Below are 20,478 nucleotides of genomic sequence, written 5' to 3' on the forward strand. Positions count from 1 at the left end.
GTGATGAAGGGATCATTGAAACGGAAAATTAGACCTCCAAAATTTATCTCAATTAGTGGCTCGCTGAACAATGTCCTCTAAACCGATGGCTCGAAATTCGTCGCTTTCCGAACTCGCGCTACCCTCTTGTGGTGCCCACACAGCATCATCCAAGATATACACCAACAACCCATGCTTTCCATCAGCAGTGGCACTAACCTTATAAAGCGGCATCCTCGAGCGCTCATGAGCGCGTCCGGTGGGAACGAACAGCAAGTTATGTGATGCGACAAATTCTTCGACAATAGCACGGAAAGTGATCTCGTGTACACGCGCGGATGGTCGTGCGGGGATCTTAACCCCATCTTTTGCCCCGTTACGGACAGGGGAACTGGGTCCAGATATTTCAGCAAGGTAGTCGGGGCGCGCCAAATCAGTTGATGCGCGAGGACCTAACTCGATTGCTCTGTTCATGAGCTGAAGGCCACGAGTGAATCCACGACTAACGCCAGAAAGGTTTCGAATGGCCTCGGGGAATGCTTCCTTCCAAAATGAATACCAGATTGCAACTTCCCCAAAGTTGACTTTTGGCTGGATGAGCCAGATATGCAAAATGTCCAGCCATTTAGGGAAGAATTCGGTTTCCAGTAACTGTGAAAATATGGAAGGACGAATGATATCTGACCATTGCAAAACGTGTTGCAAGGGTTCCATTTTTTGGTCGCGTGGGTTTACGTGGAAATCTTCCCTTAATGTTCTCCCGAGTTTTGGAACGATATATTTGAGCATCATGGCTTCCCATTCGCCTGCATCGAACACCTGGAATGAATTTATTGTTAACACTGTCCAAAAGGCCGAGGACAAGAAGCCACATACACCCTTCCAAGCAGTCAAATCCAGAGGCATTTCTGCACCGACAATCCAGCTGCGCAATAGGCTCTTCACCTTCCTCCTCGCATCGCCGATAACATCCTCAAGCCTTAAACCCACATGGGGCAACCAAGGAAACACAATGTTTTGCAAGGACACGCTGGACCGCTTCGGATTCCAATCAGAAACAGCTTTCTGGACCTTGGGTAAAACGAGCTGATCGAGGAAATTATCCCGAATAAAGGGGGGTAAGAATGTTGACCATGATTCGTAGAGTTTTACGGCTGGCTGGGGATTTTCGGCAGACCACTCATTGTTGATTGTGGTCCGCACTTTCGGCAACCACACGTTCCACAATAAGCTCTCGAAGTAGGTCATATGTGTATCACTAGAAGAAGATTCAGACGAGGAATTATTGAAGGAGATAGATTCATACACGTCTGGCCTTGATGGAGTTGTTTCCGAAATATAAACAGACATTTGGTTTTGTGGTACGTGTTCCTCGTGGTTGACCTTGAGTGCACGCCGCCAGCCTCGGAACGTCGATATCAGCCCCGTAGGGTCTTTGAGAGGATCCCAAGCGGTGACCATGCGCCGAACAAGTGGGGTAATAGCAGCGACGACAAGCTCGTCCAATTGATATCTATCAAACTCCTTCTCATATTGGTCGATGAAGCTATGGAAGAGAGGTGAAAACGGCTCCAAAGATACTTCGTACGTCGCAGCAAGTTCCTTCGACATGTTGTTAACGTCTGCCGCAATCAATTGAACTCGCTGGAGTCGTGAAATCACTTATGCGAGGATGTCAGCATAATTTTTGACTCGAAATGATAGATTGTACTCACGTTCAGCTTCGTATTCAATTTTCTTCCGTAGTCGGGCATCTTCGGAAGCTACAAACTCCTTTCGCACTTGCAAAGCTTTTGCTTCGCGAGCAAGACCATTCAGCTCGCCCTTACATGTGTCTGCAATTAACCTGATGTTATGACGAACTTCCGGTATTCGTGTAGGATCGTTGGATGGTGACCAAGAATTTAACGAAAGATCTGCGAGAGAAGAAACCTCTCGGGGCTGAGAGGGAAACATGAGTAAAGGGTGACGGATGGATGCAAAAATCATACTCACGACCGCACCAGTGGCATCTATAATTTGCCCGAGGCCGGCTGTGGGTGCTTCTTGCCCTGCCTCTGCAATGATTTGTTCGTAAGTCTTGTGCTCGATCTTGGTCTTCACCTTCTTAGGGCGTCTCCATACATCAGAACGTTTCTGTTCTTGTTTTCTACCCTTCTTGCTGGAAGTCCTCGTCTGTTCATCGTCATCACTGACTACTTCTCCACGCCGTTTAGCTTCCATCTTTGACTGTTGTGTTTTTTCCTTGAAGCCTTTAAATGCAATACCCATCTTCTGAGGTCGCAACTTGCTCTCGATCGGAGTTACTATACCCTCGCCTGTAGTACCTAACCCAGTTCCAGCTTGCCAGCCCATTTTGGCCAGCATCCGAGCACCAAATGTGCCCTGAATTTTGCTGAAGTGTGCTAGCTCTGCAGCGGGGAGTGGGACCGCTTTCACAGCTGGTGTAACCTCGCGGGTAAATCGTTTACTTTGGTTGCCAAACATCGAAGGGAGGTTGTCGGTTGAGACGGATGCGGGAGATGAGAAAGAGTCCTCCAAGACATTGGATATAGAAGATCTTGAACCTATTCCTTGTACGGTGCTAGCTCCATGCATCGAAGGTGCAGGAACTGCATTGGTAGAAGATCCTATTCCACCCCTCGACGAGCCTAGTCCCACCCTTGAACCAAGTCCACCTTCAAAAGTTGTCCCGAATGGTTTAGATCCAATACCACCCAAACGAGGCTTTTCTGTATACTCGTCCTCGTCCTCGTCTTCTACGCGCACTCGGGGAGACGGAGCCCTGGAAGGGTCAGATTCGTCAGAATAATCTTCTGGCGCTCCAATCTCATCGTCCTCGCCTTCAGACTCGTCATCCTCACCGTCAGCAGATCCCTCCATATCCTGTTCTCCATCACCTCCTTCAACGTCCATTGCCTGTTTCAAATCGACTTTATTATCGCTTGACACAAAGGCAGGTGCTTTCGCCCAGTCACTCCGCCTCACTGACGCCTTCTTCGAATAACTTTCATCATCACTCTCTTCAGCGAATACTCCATACAAGGCGTCCTCCTTTCCACCCTTCCTTCTACGTTTCCGTTGATATGGATCCTCGAAAAGCGCTCGTTCCGCTCTAACATCGGGATCATCGTCGAGGTCCAAAGCGTGACTATCCGATGAATCAGAGTCGTCGCCGTCGTCCATGACGCGTTTTCTCCTTGCCATTGATGTTGGGTGTGAGGAATCTAAGGAAGGGTTGTTGTGACTTGGGTCACGAGTATGTGATCGGGAGTTATAAATATGACCGTCTTGATCAGAATTCCTCAGTTACCTCCGTTCAACCAGCTCTCATGCAACTTTTACGAGAATGCGATTCCAAAGTTGCCAGCTGTAAACTGGTTACTATACGCATTCGTCGATGCCAACGATCAGTGCACACTGAGTACTGAGTGCCCACAACAACACAATCACAATAACGGACTTCACCTTCGGCTGACTCCCTAACGATCAAGCTAACGATCCGAACAGCTTCGTATCATGCGGTCTAACACGCTAACGTCACTCCTAATTGTTTTACTCGTTCCGACGGTTAAACTTACAATTGGCCCTTGGCATGAGACTGATTTTTGTTGTATATAAACACTGACCACAGCCATTCATCTTCGCATCCTGACTTTGACCACTATTATGGTCTCCCCACAATTTCTTTTGGTCTTTCTATTGACCACCTTGCCTTTCGTCGCGTCGCAAACCACAGCCCTCCCGAGCTCGTTCCCCCATGCGTACCCTGGCAAACCAAATGGCGACTTTAGCCCTACATGGCAAAAGTGTATGTCTATGATCTACCTAATACGTGGTGATACACTTAAACCCGCCAATGTAGATTTTCTAGTCACCCAACCATTGCCGAACATCACTTTCAAACTCCCTCGCACCTACGCCGGAAACATTCCCGTGCAACGCGCAGGTCACCCCAATGACACACTATTTTTCCTAGGATTTGAAAAATCCACCGGTTCCCTTACTGCCCCTGCATCGAAATATAATAAGGAACCTTGGGGAATATGGTTGAATGGCGGGTGAGTTCTACCCCGAACGAACTGACTCCCTTCTTGAACATCGAAATCAGCCCTGGTTCGTCAAGTATGTACGGTGCATTCTTTGAGGTATGAAAAGTTTAACCTCCGTCTTAACCTTCCTCAACGTACCCGTTAGAATGGCCCGATACGCATCGGTGGGGACTATCGCGCGTCCTCAAACCCATACGCGTGGAATAAGCTGGCGGATTACTTCTGGATTGATCAGCCAGTGTTAGTCAATTTTTGGCGGCTTACACTGACAGAGATGCCGATTTTCTCCTTCCCGTTAGTGGTGTTGGCTTTTCGACGGCGGACTCAGCTGGATACGGTTTGTTATTTAAATGAGTGCACATCGAGTTGAATCTAAAAGATTTGTATCAGTTGCTGATGAAGATCAAGTCGGAAGAGATTTTGTCAGTTCTGCTCTCCTCAGCCTCTTCAATGCCTCTCATTTTGATATAAACTACAGATGGGGTTTCTAGACAACCTTGTCAAAGTATTTCCAAGCTTAAGAACACGACCTCTCTACCTCACAGGAGAAAGTTACGCTGGAACATATATCGTACGTCAACTCCAGATCGACTGTGCCTTTTACCTAAAATTCCTTCAGCCATATATCTTGAAGACCTACTTTGGAATGAAAAACCCCCCTGTCAACATCGCCAAAATAGCCATTGGAGATGGGGCTATCACAACTGCCCAGGTGTTTGAGTTACTTCCTTCGGTGAGCAATCTGAACTATGAGGTAGGGTTTAACTGACCTTTTTTTGAATAATATTTTCAGCTCAGCGTGATCGAAACATTTCCCCAGCTGATTGGATATGACAAAGATGTATATAAGTATTTCAAAGAACAGTACGGTTTGTCATCGTTACTGGTGTCTCCTTGCTCACCAGCTTTCGTTTTACAGATCTCAATTATGCGGATACGACCTCAACCTCACCTATCCTCAGAAAGGTCGTCTTCCCGATGTCAAACTCATTGCACCCACACAACGCCAGGTTCCTTTCGCTCTCAGCACACTCTCTCGAAAGTCTTCCTTTTTCAAAGAAGTCTTCCGTCGATCACAGTCGGCTGATCAGTCCTTAACAAAACGCGATCGTGAAGAGCGTAAGAATGCTTGGAAGAGAGATTTGTCGCTCCGAGAAAACGGGACGATTGATTCATGGGTGAGCTTCTGAAATTGCGGTGTTGTAGTGGAGCTGATGTAAACCTGTTGAAGTACGGCTGCCTCCTCCTGTATGAGTTCATCGATTATGCCTTCAATTACTCTTACCCATGGAGTTTGCAAAACGCATCCACCTTCGCATTTAACGTATCTCCCTCTCCCAATCTCTGTCTATCTGAATTGAAACCTCTTCCAGGTTTATGACATACCAGACGCTCTCAATCCGCAGATTGCTGCGGATGCAAGTGTATTTTTGAACGGTACGATGCAGATTGTTTCTACTGTACAGCTGAATGGACGCCTCTCAGATAATCGCACACGAACTGCGTTCCATGCACCGATCAGCAAGGACTGGGCCATGAATTTCAACTATGTTTTCGGAAACCCTGACGGCAACAGTGAGTTTGTCGGTCGACGCTACATTAACATTCTGACAACATCGTAGACTTTGATCCGAGTACGTCATCTGGAAGCATTGCCTGGCTTACTGACATTTCAACGGTTTTTTTCTTCCAGGCCCGGAGTGAGTATTAGGCATTTCCTTATTAGACTTCACAACTTAAATTTTGTCTTCAAGGCCGATCAATTTTTTCACAGCTCTCGCCACCAATGCTACAGCACGTAGCATTGGTATAGTTCTCTATTCAGGGAACGACGACGCCCTCATTCCTCACTTGGGCACAGAGGGTACGAAATCATCAATTTGTGTCAATTGAAAAACCCTTAATCTAGTTTTCGTCTTTGTTGGTAGTTGCTATCCAGGTATCTCCCTTCAAAAACCCTCACTCCCATTTCAACTCATTGAATCGGGATAGAATGTCACCTTTGGAGGGATCCAAGGGTTCACTAGGAAGCCATCCACAGCATGGGTAAACGATGCAGGAGAATTCGCTGGTATCGTTCATCAGGAGAGAGGATGGACGTACGTTCTCTTTTATGGCGCAGGGCATCTCGTTGCACAAACGTCTCCCAATTCCGTATGTTTTCCACCTTTTACTATGAGAGGTCAATTGACAACTTCTCAAGGCCTTTACGTTCCTTCGGGAGTTTGTCCTTGGGAACAATAAGCAAGGGCTCGTCGTTGGCTCTGGCGACTATGTCACGGTCATCGGTGGCGAGAATCCCACACTCGCAGGTCAAAACCTTCCCGCTGCAGACGAAATCTACTATGGCTCTGCTACCACTCAGTCGACTTACATCGCCCCGTCCGCCACACGAGCCGCTTGGAAGGCGTTTATTCGAACAGAAACTGCCACAGGCAAATCCCGACCCACGCCTTAAGTATACCTGTGCACTTGCGTTTGTAACGAAGTCCGATATTATTATAATGAAATTCCACGCTTTTTCAACGACGTCTTTATTCTTGAAAGTAGGGTCATCTAAGGGTACATAGAACCCAAATATACATCAGATGAGGATGGGCAAAAAAGCTTAGGGCCTGACCGGGAATTGAACCCGGGACCTCCTCGAAATGGTGACTATGCGGGACCCTAACAAGGAATCATACTACTAGACCATCAGGCCGATGTATGTTAAAACAAATTATACAACATGACTGGTTTTGAAGGCGTGGAAGAACGCGTCATGAGGGGTTACGCGTTCTTCATTTCACCAACCTTCCACCATGGACGCGCAGGCTTCTACATCGTCAGGCGCTATAGACCAACGCAGAAAGGATGCCCTCAAGAACTATCGCGATGTGCGTAGCTTGTCCAACTTTCCGGTCTTAGGCTGACGATGCTCAGAAAATGCGAAATCACGAAACTAATAGCGAAAGCCTCAAAAACCGTCAGTGCAGACGCAACGAAACCATCATGTCACCCATCTTATATTTACCCTTATTGCAGTCCGATTCTCTCTGAAGGATTTAGAGAAGGCATATGAGAAGACAGAGGATGATATCAAGGCCGTCCAGTCTGTCGGCCAAATTATTGGGGAGGTTATGAAGCAACTTGACGATGATCGTTGTATGTACGACTCTATTTACTTTGCATTCTGGCTCACATTTCTACCGCTTAGTTATTGTGAAGGCCTCATCGGGCCCCCGCTATGTGGTCTCATACCGACCAACACTTCCCGTCGCAAAACTGAAAACGGGCACCCGCGTTTCACTTGACATGACCACATTGACAATAATGCGTATCCTTCCTCGAGAAGTTGACCCACTTGTGTACAAGATGAGTATGGAGGACCCAGGAGGAGCCTCATTTGCAGGAATTGGGGGTTTGGGGGAACAAGTTCGAGAACTCCGAGAGGTACGCTTTGCTTGATGTGCGGCATTGTTGAAGATAACTAACGCCGGACAGATCATTGAACTACCCTTGTTGAATCCAGAACTATTTCTCCGGGTCGGAATCAAGCCTCCCAAAGGCGTTTTGTTGTATGGACCTCCAGGGACCGGAAAGACCCTCCTGGCTCGTGCCGTAGCAGCAACCCTACAAACAAATTTCTTAAAGGTCGTCTCCTCCGCCATCGTTGATAAGTACATTGGGGAGAGCGCCCGCGTCATCAGGGAAATGTTTGGTTATGCCCGTGATCACGAACCTTGTGTCATTTTTATGGACGAAATCGACGCTATTGGTGGCCGTCGTTTCTCGGAAGGCACGAGTGCAGATCGCGAAATCCAGCGTACTCTCATGGAGGTTAGTCTTTGCAAGTCCTGAAACATTGCTTGCTCATATCATCCCTCGTACCAGCTTTTGAATCAGATGGATGGGTTCGACTCCCTTGGGAGGACCAAGCTCATTATGGCAACAAATCGACCTGATACCCTTGACCCTGCCCTTCTCCGGCCTGGACGACTAGATCGCAAAATTGAGGTGCCGCTTCCAAATGAGCAAGCTCGCTTAGAAATTCTCAAGATCCACGCGGCGCCTGTGAATAAGTCTGGCGAAATTGACTACGAGTCCATTGTTAAAGTCAATATTTTCTTCAATTCTTTATTGCACTTTCAATTTACATCCATCACTAGTTGTCGGACGGGTTCAATGGAGCTGATCTTCGAAACGTTGTGACCGAGGCAGGAATGTTCGCTATCAGAGACGACAGGTTCGCCCAGCAGTCATTGCAGCTTAGGATATGATTTGATATTGCACTTCCACAGGGAGTATGTTCAACAAGAGGATCTTACGAAAGCGGCAAGGAAGGTAGCCGAAGCAAAGAAGCACGAGAGTCAGTTCCTCCTCTTTCTCTCATATTTCACATACTGACTTACCCCTCACCCCAGCGAAAATGGAATATACAACATAGTCATTTACTAGAGCTATGTGTATGATACCAACCGTAACGCGTAGTAAGCCCCGCTCCGTTGCCTACTTCCTCGATGTAACGAGTAGCCAAAGCCAGGTTAGTAATGCAATGGTCGTTCGGAAGAGGGGTTTTTCATGCCATTTTTACACGAACCTGCTAAACTTGCTCATGCGGAACAATGTGTCTATGCTACTAATTACAGTTCTGGATTTGCCTAGGAAATGGTTGCTCGCAGAGGTTGTCACCTCTACAGGGGATGTGGGTTATACAATCTAATGACACGTTCTGGTTCACATCCAACGCCTTGGGAGGTTCTGGACTCTAATGCCGTTACCATGCCGTTACCAGTTGTGTTGGATGATTACCATTGCCGATACTACCCCTTCCATCTCAAACTTCCTTTGGATTGCATAACAAACACGGGGAGACGAACTTGAGCGATGTACTTACAGCTCATACTCTCTGTCCTTCAGAGTTCCGACAACTGAAAGATGATTAGATTAGCAGGTATGGCAGGGGCTGTGGTGGAACTTATCAAAGCTAGCTGGGAGCCGTATCAGTTCTCATTATCGTTTGGTGTCAAGTGATACCACATTAGTTGTCATTTTCTGAAAGGTGGAATCAAAAGCAAGGTGTTTAGTCTGAAGTCATCTCAACACTGGTAGCAACATAAAATTTATCTATGGAAAGGGCAAGTAGAACGGGCAACCAGATGAAATGCATCACAAACGTCTCAATCCTTCGGTTACCTATACTCCTCCTCATCGAAATCATCGAAAGGCCAGTTCATCTCAACCTTCTTCCGTTTGTCCTCATCATCAACCGCACTACATATGTCCTCCTTAGCCACCTGAACAAGCCCCATCACCTCCTCATACCGGTCGTCCAAAACCAAACCCTCAGGGTAAACCCCAATCAGTTCTCTAAACTTCTCCATGACCCCATCCATTTTCCTCAACTCCTTATTCAACTCCATCGCCTCACGTATTTCATCAGCGTCAAACTCGATCGGACACAGTCCACCTCCACCTGTGAGCTCCTCCCAATTCCTCGTCGCTTCAATGAGCGCAACCTTCAATTCAATCGTCTCCCCCTCCCACGGCGCACGCGCATTATGGAACAAGCGACGACGAAGCACGTCCATCGGGTTCACCAAAGTTGCATGATGGAGCTCATTGTTGTACCTCTCCGTAAGCGCAACATAGAGATAATGCAAAAGTCGACGACGCAATAACGGCATCTTCGATTCTCGTTGTTGTTCCTCCATCTCATCCCACCCTTCAGGGAGTGAAGGCTGTGTCGTACAATCCCACCCATCATCATTGTTCTGAAGCTCCTTTAGTGTACCCGCCTGCAGAGACAGAGGGAGGACAGTGGCGCCTTGCCAGCCAACTAGCCCGTTGATCACCCACGCATTCGGGTCACTGGGCGAGCGGGAAACGATGATGTTGCGGACATGGAGGTCGGGGTGGCGGATGCGAAAATGGTTGTTAGAGGACGACTCGTTGATAAAAAGGGAAGGCACGATTTGGAGGTATTTTTTGAGGTTCTGGATGTGTTCTGAGGGTTCTTGGCGCTGGTAGTTGTACGATTCTCTCCTAATGCGGTGGAAGGGCAATAATGGATGGCCGAATTGCTGGAGAAAGGCGAGCTCCTTCTCAGCTCCTCTTTTGAGCGCTTCTTCGGCAGTTGAATCTATGGTTACGCACCAGTCAGTGAAGTCATGTAGTTAAAAAGAAAGGAACGACTTACATGGTCCTCGATCCACGTCGAGCCGTGACCGCCGCCCAAACCACAGAGGCCTGCTTGTCTCCGGGCCGATGCAAAACTGCTTATCCTTGAGTGGGATGCCCCTAGTGGGCCCAGAAACGCCCTTGGGTGCATTCTCCAGATCTTCAGCAAAATACAAACTCCCCCCGGCCGGAAATGTAATCCCCATTATCCTCTTTTCCAACTCAACAACTTGTTCCAATATCGCAATGACGTCCTTTTCCCCAAACTCATCCCAGACGTCTGCGGCATTCTTGTCCCCGATGAACTCCGTGAAGATAAACTCTGTCCCCGCTTCATTATCACTTGTAGCAGAGTATCCATACACCTCCGGCACAGGTATCCCCATGGACCGTAAATATGCCAACGTAGCAGCTTCGCTAGCTACGGCGAGGTATAAGTTGGACACCACAGCAGGGTAAGGAACCTTGGCGATCATGCGGAAGCCGTCCTTCATTTCGATGAGGAATACACGGTTAAATCTGCACTCTGCGTATTTTCCGAAGCACTCTATGTCTTCAGGTGAGCGGTTTACAGATTGGGCTGCCAGAACGAGGAGATGGGACATGTTGAAGTAGCGGGCGCGTTCGGCGCACCGTAGCTCTTCATTGACTCTAAGCCGGTAGATTGAGTATAGGTCAGAGGGGCACCATGTACTGTAGAACTTACATCCACCGCCCACAGGTATATTCAAAGAGGCCTCTAGTATCAGACTCGGATGCTGTGGAGAAGGTGCGGCGTGTGGAACAGGTCGTGGTGACCTGAAAGCTCGAGGAAAAGCGAAATGAATGTGATGAAGAGATAGTCCTCGGCAGGTTATTCGTGCTAGTGGCTGGTGTCTGTCGAGAGTAGGAACGGCGCTGAGACAGCCAGACTGGAATGTCTGGTAAGTTGAAGATACGCCTAGCCCTGTGAAGGAAGGGCATGATCCAGTGGGGGGGGGGGGGGGGCAGAAGAAAAGACTGTGTGAACACCAAGAAGCTTCAGAACGAATTGGCCCTTTTTGCACCGTTTCAAACAGTCTTTGAACAACAGTCCTTGAACACTTCCCTACACAAGTCCACGAAGACGGACATGATAGTATGCAGGGCGCCTAGTAGCACTACATAGCTCTTCCAACTGAATTCTTAACTGTTGGCACCAGCGATCGAGTCCTGCCGTCCGTAAGTTATACTGAAAGACCCCATTGGTGCAGCAGCACAGCGTACGAGTTTAACCAAGCAGAAGTTCGAGCGGGTAAGTGTCAGGCATTGTTAAAAGCATATTAAATCTGTGCAGGCGAGCTCTGGGAACAATGTGACAAAGTTCGGAGGTATCTAGGAGAACCTATCTGGTGACCTACATAGACTTTTCTTTTGGAGCGCTAATTGCATTAACGACACCGTGACCGTAGCTATCGACCTGAGATGCCTCAGACTCCTTTATTACAAGTCCCCGCTCATATGCAACTTGCAGAGGGACAGCAGGGAACTAGGATGTGGAGAAATTCCATGGCAGATAGCCTAATACGCAAGATATATCACTGTGAATCCCTCAGGGAAGATTTCCATAGAAGGGTATATCATCAATTATGCCCTCACACTATTAGGATACTTACAACTGGCGCATGTGCTCACAAAGACCGAAGGTCAAAAACGGAATAACCCCTTCTTCTTCTTCTTGTCCTCCTTGGCAGAAGGAGTCAAAGAATTGATGGACCCTTGAAAAGAGCTGGTCGGTGATGGTGACACAATTTTGTGGGCAGCAGGTGTAGGGAGTGAGCTCTGTGAAGGTCGTGGTGCCGCCTCCTTTGTGAAATACTTCTCATCGTAGTAATCCTGGTAGGGCCTACGACCCTCTCTACGATCGCGCAGACCATTGGGGATTGCCTTCGATCCTGCACCGCCTAGGTCCAATACCTTCAAATCGTCCACCATTTGGCGAGGGGTGCACACATGCGTTGAACCTGTGTCGTGGCCGTTCAGACCATGCCCTCGAGAGGCAGACAGAGAAAGATTTTTACCAATGAAAATATCCTTGTTCAAAGCACTTGATAGTTGATACACTTCACGTTTCTCAGAGTGCGTCATGCCACCTGCGATGAATACCAGAACCCGTTGCCGATTATCAGGCACGACGGCGGATTTGGGAGCTCTATGCCATGCTGGTTTTTGACTGCGCAATGACGTTGCTTGCGGAGGCGGCGAGCGAAGACTACTCGCTTGCAAAGGAATCGCTGAGGGGGCATCTCTCACGTAGGGGAACAACGACATCTCGAGCTTGTCCGCAACTTGGTCCTGATTCACCGTGAGCAAAGGTGATAGGATTGTGCGATGTGATAATTACCTCTATCATGGTCGTAATAGCAGGTTTGAACCTAGACAACTCATACTCCTCCTCGTTATTTACTTTTTGCTTCATTTTTTTCTTCGTCTCCTTATCATTGGGACCCTGTAAAGAAATCAGTTATTTTCTCGAAAATCTGCTCACGAATGACGGACTCTGCTAATCTTAACACCCATATGCACCAACGCGTTTATAGCGTCCTGCTCTGGAAGGGTTAATCTCGCATGTTGGTACAACCTACGACGGTCCTCGTCTGGAACGCCGTCGCGGTATTGAATGTACAACGCGATTATTCGTACTTTGCTCGCATTGCTTCATGCGCGTGTAAGGGGGACATAAACAATGTCCAAGTGTCGAACTCACATGACTTCCCTGCTGTCGAGCAGTGGTACCATCTCCTCCACCAATCCCTTTGGTGTCTTCCCTTGAGCATTTAAGCCGGTGGCGCAGCACTGACAATCATATCAACCACAGCCGCAATACGTATGTTTGGAGACCCCACCTGTTCGACATTCGCTACAAGTGGTAGCTTATCGCGCTCGAAGATCGCCATGCAATCCTGTGCCATACTCAGATGTAGGGAAAACTAAAAGGAATTTGAGTTAGTTGTCGCCCTGAAAATCGAGTTCGTCAACCTTTTCGCGTTGCTCTTGGTACTGAGGAAGGTTGGCGAGCATCTCTTTCATGTCATTAAGATTGGCCGCGCCTTCTCTGTGGAGGGAATGAGTCATGAGAATTGCTGCTTTTGCATCAAAAGAAACAAACCCTTTGAACACCGCATTTTCTTCCAAAAACTTGTTAAAGTCGGCCATAAGCTTATCGATGGCTTCTCGCATATGCATATGTCGAACTGCGGTCCAAACGGCATCCGAGTCATTGAGTGTGGCAGTTTTGTCCTCGTAAGCTCCCACGGACGACTGGAATTTGTATCTGAGAACGACTATGAACAGCGAAAACAGAAGCAGATACAGGACAACGAACGTGTATCTTACGCCATCCTCGATGGGCAGCAGATCATTAGCCATAGCTTGATAAGTAAATTCATGAATGAAAGGTGCCACCATATCCATGGCTCGATCAGTAATAAGGAGCGTTGCTCGTGGTCGCGAATGATCTGTTTTCTGCGTGAGGGAATTAAATGTCTAAATCGAAGTGTGGCCAGTAGGAAGCTAACCGCAAATTCTGGATTCGCTTTCTTATGCTCTTCAAGGTTACTTTGTACCATAAAGGCAAGCAGTTTGGTTACAAAATCTGTCTCAACAGATTCGTACGCGCGCGCATCAGCCCCACGGGCAAGATTGGTGCGCCATCGGCTGCTACTCTCGGGTGGGGGCGGAGGGCGGGTTGTAGGATTGGGTTTCAGAGGGCCTAGAGGGAGGTGGTTGGGAGGCATGTAGTACCGAATATACGGAAATTCATTAAGGGTGATGCAAACGTTGGTGATCTTATGCAAGCGACTGAGACTAGTGCAATAGCGATGTTGATATCACTCACCATTTTACTCGTAAATCGAAGGTCCTCTTCTAGGCGATCGCGCGCAACTTTATGTGCTGCCTCGGTTCGCGGCGGACTGTAAATGCTGAAGAAGAGGCTTGGGTCTTGTTGGGAGAACGTCTGTGCCTCCGTAGCTATATGAGCTTCAATGAGGACATGGTGCGCAACCTAATTCGAGATCGCTCACCCCAAAAGTTGACGAACAGTTCCTTTAGGCCTTGGAGGTGAGGTTCGGCTTGAGAAGATGTTAGCCGCTCAAATAGCGGTTCAGGCAATCCTATACACCCCCGATCAGCGACTTTCTAAGTTTTTGTAAGAGCGATGAACATGCCTTCAATGAAGAACAGATGGGCGGCGGCGTACTGCTTGTGGTTGGTGAAATCCCTAATGATTCTATCTACATTCTGAGTTGTTGGCATAAGCAGGTAAACCGCCTCGAATTCTGGCTGGGGGTCGCGGTAGTTCGATATCGATTCTATCACTGTTGAGCGTTGAGCCAGATAGCTCCTTGCATGAAATATTTGCAACTTACAAGTGACGTTCTCTTCCAATATATCAAACTGCTTCAGTACAGAACCGAGCAACTTCTGAGAATGCTCATCCACGACGAGTATCTTCCACCTGCCAGGTGGGTTGACCGATCTGATTGCCTCCAAGAACTCTACAAGACATGTTAGTCAAAGGGTGGAGAAGAAACGGTGGAGGTGCCTACTGTTCCGTACAATTGTGATTAGAGACGACATCGAAGTAGAGTTAACCAATATTCAACACTTGGAGCACCAATATGGGCGGCAATTGGTAAATGCTGATCGTCTTGCGACGGGCCAAGAGGCGACCAACGGATATCTCCGGTTATACAAAAGTCATAATCTTATCGTGTTACGAGAGAACTGATATGTAAAGTACTCAAACGGAGCGTAAACATTAAGAAGACCTATAAATCGAGTCCCTATATCACCATTAATTGTCCATTTTTTGCCTTCTTAATCCACAGCTACTAATAAAAAACTCTGGAGGTCATCTCAAAGAGCTCAAAATAAGCCGAAAATGAGAGCCGAGCCAGACAACACCAGTGCAAAAAGTAGAGGAACTTGGTGGCCGAAGGCAGAACTGGATGATGATGAGGCGGCACCTGATTTGGTATCAGTTTTGCCGTTGCCGTCGATATCAACGCCGCCACCGGTATGATTGGTAGCTGGGAATGAAGCATTCTTGTTGGATTCCAGATAAAGATTAGACGTGGGGATCTTGGAGCATTGACCAATGGGAAGAAGCTAGATTGCAAACATGTTGAAATGGGGAATTTTGGATGATACGAGGACAGCTTACGTTGAATGGGGGGTTGTGTGTCAACGCAGCGTTCAAGGTGTAACCGATGGCAAGGTCGACGGTGATCTCGAACAAATCGTGCTGCAGAACGATGAACCTATAGAAACATGAAAACCGTGCATAGGGGGCGGGGCATGTAAACAAACCCATGGTCCATGCCTGTTGCGTTCGTGAGGATGGTTTCGAAGGTATTGAAAGAGTCGGTTCCATTGACTTGGCCGCCGGCGACTCTCCAGTCTGTAAAATCAATAAGAGCGAAGAAAAGTATCGGGGTGTAAAAAGTTGACCATTGGTATCAAACACTCCGCCGGAGGGTGTGCGGGTCCACATGATGGGAACCATGCCCATCGCCAAGGAAATTGCTCGAACACGGTCATCTATTGCAAGGTCAAATTTGTTGATGGATAAAGATAGAAATGTAAGAAGCAAGGCTTACCAATATCACCATAAGGAGGACGCATGGTAGTAGGAGCAACTCCGAGCACGTTCTTGATGGCCTTGCGAGTCCAGCCAAGCTCGGCCACAATTTGAGGAGTCGTCAAGCTAGTGAGAGGCTGGAGTAAATGTTTAGGTCAGTCAATAATTGTTCGCTAAACCCGAATGGAAATATTGACCCTGTGCGACCAGGTGTGCACGCTAATCTCATGTCCGGCCATGTACTCTTCGATCAGAACGGCGGGCCGTTCAATGACACGAGAACCGACGACAAAGAAAGTAGCAGAAATCTTCTTCTGGTCCAGGTAGTTGAGCAAGTTCCTGCAAAGATCAATGAAGACATAGACAATACAAGTAGAACGAAAGTGACGTACTGGGCTGTAAGAAAATTTAGTCGCATGTGATGAGGTTGTGAGGGGAAAAAGATGATGAGGATTACGCACTATAGAATGATGGGCCGTCGTCAAAGCTAACACCCCAAGTCCCTTTATCAGGACAAGAGGTGATATCTATTTGAGGCGATGAGGCGTCGTCAAAAATCGCATTGAATGTAAAGCATACCAGTTGAACGGGTCCAGCCACCGCAAGTCCACCAGCCACGGTTCTGAGCATCCGCAGCGGCAGCGGGATCTCCAACACAAGATCCATCAACAGTGGGGTTGATATTGGGTATATTGAAACCATCAAGCTCCTTCATCCATTCCGCAACCTGTGGGGAGCCTGGTGCAACAGGTTCAAAAAAAATTGTCTTCGCCAAAAGCGAGCATGAATGCACTTACTGGTATCAGGGACCTTATCCTGGGCCGGCCAGTCGCCACTTCGGAACACAACTGAAAAAAATGATACGCATCAGGAACAATTAGTAGTAGCACGCGCAGAAAAATAACACACAGGTTGTGGGAAGAACTGGGGCACCAGACACAGGGGGTGTCGCGCCAACTGGATACGTGGTGGCTGGCGGTAGAGGCGCGTGCGTTGGCATACCAAGGGTGATATTCGCAAGAGCGGGAATATCAGTGCCCGTAGCCAAGGGAGGAGGCCCGGTGCTTGTTGGCGTTGTCACCGCAGAAGCGGAAGCAGAGCCAGTGGTGGTAGAGCCAACAGAAGCTGAGGAAGAAGCTGGAGGCGCTGCAGCTGGCACGGAAGCGGACGTGGTCGTGGATGACGCGGCAGGAGGAGGGGCGGAAGAGACAGGTGGACTTGTCGCTGCTGCTGCTGCTGGGGCAGAAGCAGAGGATGACGCTGACGTTGCCTGACGCCTGTGAGCGACATTAAGGTGCCTGTTGTTTAGTTTTTGTGCATTAACAAAGGCCAAGGCAGAAAGTAGAGTGAGGGCTTGGATCCTCATGACTGTTCGAAAAGAGAGGAAGATAAAAGGAAGGTGGGTTGCGCACGACGGTGCTGGCTTCTGAAGAGAGGGGGAGAATTACTTGGTCAACCTGGTTTTTGTTCAACCAGTAGTAACGTCGCTGGCTCGGCATCACGCGCCAAGCCTACTACCGCATGAATTTTCAATTTCCCCATTCAGCCATGCATGGACATATTAGTTATGTAAATGTTACAGATCCTACATGTATAAAATAAGTACTATGCGAGACGTACATCGACGCGTAATCGAAAGCGACACAGACAGTGACATGAACGAAGGAAAAAAAAAACGGAAAATCATATCAGCGGGGCATTGACATCATCGACCCATCATCGGACATGAACCTCTGCGGCCCTGCTGCCGTCCTAAGCGCTAACACCCTATCTTCGGAGACGATCAAAATCTCATCCCGACCCACCCCTTGTATATGCCGAGGCTGGGAAATGTAAGGTGCCTGTTGTGTGAGATGGCCGTAGTTGCCATAAGGTCTGAAAGTGGTCGTCAAGTCCCGGCTAATCCAATGAGGAGGTGAAAACATACTGATATCCTTGGTGAGGGTTGTATTGTTGAGTTGCTGTATTCGTAACAGACGGTGGTGTGTCCGCAAATAATAATCGGAGGTTGAAACCTTGGATGACCTGTGACAGCAAGCCGGTTTCGATGTGCCGAATTTCAACAAACGAAGGCTCAAAGGCTAGCACATATGGTTCATGGAGAGCTAGCATCAAAAACGGTCAGGGGATCCCGTCTAAAGATAAAGGTTACCAACATACCGAAGCCAGTGGGTTGCCCTTCCCATTGTACCATGAAATTCAACCGTGATCGTCGTCCATTCTTGTTGACATAAAACGCAAATTCTGCGGGAAAAAGAAAGGGAGTCAATCAAAATAGAAGAAACGACATGAAACATAGAACACCCACCGTCGTAACAAAGGAGAAATTCGTTGTGGATGCGGTAGATGGCCATTGGACGGAGATTGTCTCGTCTTCTCACAAAGTCAAGGGACTCATCGTGAGGATCCAAAAGACCTTGTGTGTCGAGAGTTTCGAGATCGACGATTTCAAAACCTTTCGAGCAACCAACACACATCTTCGTCTTGAGATAATGGATCGACGTCGACTCAACCGGAATGTAGAATTCCTAAATCATCAAAGTCAATGCCAAATAAATCCCAGACCCACAATATTCTCACTCTGAACATTTTGAGAGTGTCGTTCCCCCCTTGTAGTAATTTTCGGAATGTCGGTTTCGCCCGTCCTCGGATATTCTGGTCAATGGGCTCCAGAGTTTTGAAAGTACTAGACAACTGGCTTGACTTGACAATACAAACGAGTACCCGCCCGAGACAGAATCCTGCTTTGAAAAAAGAGGTGTGCGAGGATATTCGTTTCGCTCTTCTCAGGCCTGCCATGGGATCCCGCTTATCGAGCGCTTCGAGGGGAAACGTAATTACTTGGCGCTCTGTGCCACATTAATATCGCCTTTTCGGACTCGACAACCAAGAAAGCCTACCAGAGAGAACAATAAGCAGTTCGTATTCCTCCAATACGTCGACCTGGAGGACGTCCAGGAGAGCCAACACCTTTACAGGTTCATTCTCCGGCGACGTAAAGCTTGAAATGTAGACACCATCGTCAGTGCCGTAGACGATAGAACGACCTCTGTCTAAACAACGCTTGGCGTCAGCGATGCTACCCAACCCAACACAATATATCTTACCAAACGGTGCCGCACAATTGACCTTGTTCGGGCCTGAGAAAAATCCTTCACTCAATGTAACAGTGTCGAAAATCATGCTCCTCTCCCTCATGGACTGCTGCTGCTTGAAGATGCTCTCCAACCATTTCCGTTGTAAAACCGCTGAATCCGCCCAGAGCATCAAGTTGTAGCACTTGCGGCCAAGATACACAAAATTGATCCAGTGCTGGCCTTTTGCTTCATGCCTGGTGGTGACGGCAGACACAACGTTGGGCATGCCCCCTCGTTCTCGGGTGAATGAGGACTTTTTCACGAGCCCCTGGGTTTTCCGCTGTTGGTTGCGTATCGATGCGGTGGCTTCTTCCGAGGCGGTAATCAAGAGAAGTTCTAGAGGTATGGGCTAACGAGATGTCAGTAAGACAAACTTGTCAGATCAACGTAAATTGGAGACTGACGCGTCGATAGACTTTGTACTGCTCCTGCTGCTTCCCTTTCGCTACTTTTGTGAACAACATAGCGTGATCAAGCAAAAAAACCTGAAGTTCTCCATCTCGTTTGCTGAGGGCGCCTTTGTGGACCATCTCACGGCCTTCCTCCAGTAAGCGTAAATCCTGTGACAAGACATTGAGGCTGCTTCCAAAACAAACAAAGACGAATGACACATACCACTTCTTCGCCCTGCTTGAAGAATAAGGCGTCATTGAGTTTCTGAAGGCTAGCACGATTCTCGGCCTTTCCTGACTCGGTATTGACCTTGGTCAGGAATTCGCGAACCAGCTTCACGACTTGTGGGAGGACGTGTTTGTCCGGGCTGTCATCGGGAGTATGCTTGAGTACAGCCTCCAACAGGAGGGGATACCTCGCTAAACGGGTGGTTGGCTTGGTAAGATAAGCATTGAGCTCCAACCTTCGCGATTCAGGAAGTCCCTCGGTGGCCTGCAAGCACATTCGCATCAACAACACAACAAGTCCGAGGATAAATGACGAACCTCCACGAATGCTGCAAAAGCTGGATTTGAGCTTTTCTCCTTCTCAAATCGGTCTTTCCCAGCGAGTTGATGGCCACCATAAGACACAAAAGGACTAAAATGGGGCACGGCATCCAGGAATATATCCCCAATCTTTTCGACCACAGCATAAGACTTTTGTCGCTTGTTGAGGGCATCCCGCAATCGCGTATTAACAGCAATGATGTGTTCAATATTCCAAAAAACAGTCGTAATGAACTCTTGGCGTGTAGACTGAGGTATGACATCCGACTCTTTGAGGCGATTCATCCATTGCTTGAGAGGGATCATTCAAAGAGGGTTTCAAGCGAAAATCTTAAGGCTTACGTCTCGGAGGTATTCCATATCCCGCACAAAGTCACGCTCAGTATAAATGACTTCATTGATCGCCTCTTGACGCCGTTTCTCTGCATCAGAAACACTATTGAGAATTTCTTGAGGTACAGAGTGAATCCATAGCGTTCCGTCGTCCTGAAAGATAATAAGACTTGGGAAAGGCAGGGGTGAAAAAAACGAACAGGAACATCGCCCAAACTCTCTCGACTGATCTGCTTCGAAAGTCCAGGCTGGGGCTTCATGTTCAATCTCGCCTG

General features: G+C 48.1%; 5 protein-coding genes across 5 annotated transcripts; 2 read left to right on the forward strand and 3 right to left on the reverse strand.

Annotated features, from left to right (window-relative positions):
• Positions 1–30: 30 nt before the first annotated feature.
• LACBIDRAFT_187800 (uncharacterized protein) lies at positions 31–3,186 on the reverse strand (the record flags this gene model as incomplete). The annotated part of the gene is given in 7 exon segments (XM_001875126.1): positions 31–798; positions 856–1,294; positions 1,328–1,640; positions 1,695–1,920; positions 1,975–2,730; positions 2,743–2,898; positions 2,914–3,186. 7 exon segments carry the CDS (start codon positions 3,184–3,186, stop codon positions 49–51), a joined length of 2,913 nt encoding a protein of 970 aa, XP_001875161.1. The 3' UTR covers positions 31–48.
• Positions 3,187–3,648: 462 nt separating this feature from the next.
• Positions 3,649–6,559, forward strand: LACBIDRAFT_292054 (uncharacterized protein; the record flags this gene model as incomplete). The annotated part of the gene is made up of 18 exons (XM_001874554.1): positions 3,649–3,790; positions 3,845–4,040; positions 4,091–4,127; positions 4,177–4,271; positions 4,331–4,368; positions 4,422–4,453; positions 4,510–4,602; positions 4,651–4,764; positions 4,825–4,895; positions 4,951–5,209; positions 5,263–5,355; positions 5,405–5,606; positions 5,654–5,665; positions 5,725–5,731; positions 5,786–5,895; positions 5,960–5,970; positions 6,024–6,185; positions 6,235–6,559. The coding sequence occupies 18 exons, from the start codon at positions 3,649–3,651 to the stop codon at positions 6,487–6,489; spliced, it is 1,929 nt and encodes a 642-aa protein (XP_001874589.1). The 3' UTR covers positions 6,490–6,559.
• Positions 6,560–6,832: 273 nt separating this feature from the next.
• On the forward strand, positions 6,833–8,417 carry PATPA16201 (26S proteasome regulatory complex, ATPase RPT4; the record flags this gene model as incomplete). Its single annotated transcript, XM_001874555.1, has 8 exons — positions 6,833–6,907; positions 6,954–6,996; positions 7,056–7,175; positions 7,228–7,463; positions 7,515–7,850; positions 7,905–8,126; positions 8,180–8,256; positions 8,312–8,417. The coding sequence occupies 8 exons, from the start codon at positions 6,833–6,835 to the stop codon at positions 8,415–8,417; spliced, it is 1,215 nt and encodes a 404-aa protein (XP_001874590.1).
• Positions 8,418–11,855: 3,438 nt separating this feature from the next.
• LACBIDRAFT_243963 (Sec1-like SNARE protein) lies at positions 11,856–14,789 on the reverse strand (the record flags this gene model as incomplete). The annotated part of the gene is made up of 16 exons (XM_001875127.1): positions 11,856–12,172; positions 12,230–12,503; positions 12,553–12,657; positions 12,708–12,864; positions 12,916–13,004; positions 13,055–13,138; positions 13,188–13,263; positions 13,318–13,482; positions 13,534–13,673; positions 13,727–13,996; positions 14,047–14,180; positions 14,234–14,300; positions 14,330–14,348; positions 14,374–14,527; positions 14,579–14,707; positions 14,759–14,789. The coding sequence occupies 16 exons, from the start codon at positions 14,787–14,789 to the stop codon at positions 11,856–11,858; spliced, it is 2,211 nt and encodes a 736-aa protein (XP_001875162.1).
• Positions 14,790–15,077: 288 nt separating this feature from the next.
• LACBIDRAFT_229432 (carbohydrate esterase family 4 protein) lies at positions 15,078–17,158 on the reverse strand (the record flags this gene model as incomplete). Its single annotated transcript, XM_001875128.1, has 10 exons — positions 15,078–15,320; positions 15,376–15,472; positions 15,522–15,612; positions 15,663–15,752; positions 15,812–15,929; positions 15,990–16,131; positions 16,250–16,319; positions 16,372–16,530; positions 16,590–16,640; positions 16,702–17,158. The coding sequence occupies 10 exons, from the start codon at positions 17,156–17,158 to the stop codon at positions 15,078–15,080; spliced, it is 1,518 nt and encodes a 505-aa protein (XP_001875163.1).
• Positions 17,159–20,478: the final 3,320 nt, after the last annotated feature.

This window comes from Laccaria bicolor, genomic scaffold (genome assembly GCF_000143565.1).
Source record: "Laccaria bicolor S238N-H82 LACBIscaffold_2 genomic scaffold, whole genome shotgun sequence".
Taxonomy (NCBI): Eukaryota; Fungi; Basidiomycota; class Agaricomycetes; order Agaricales; family Hydnangiaceae; genus Laccaria; species Laccaria bicolor.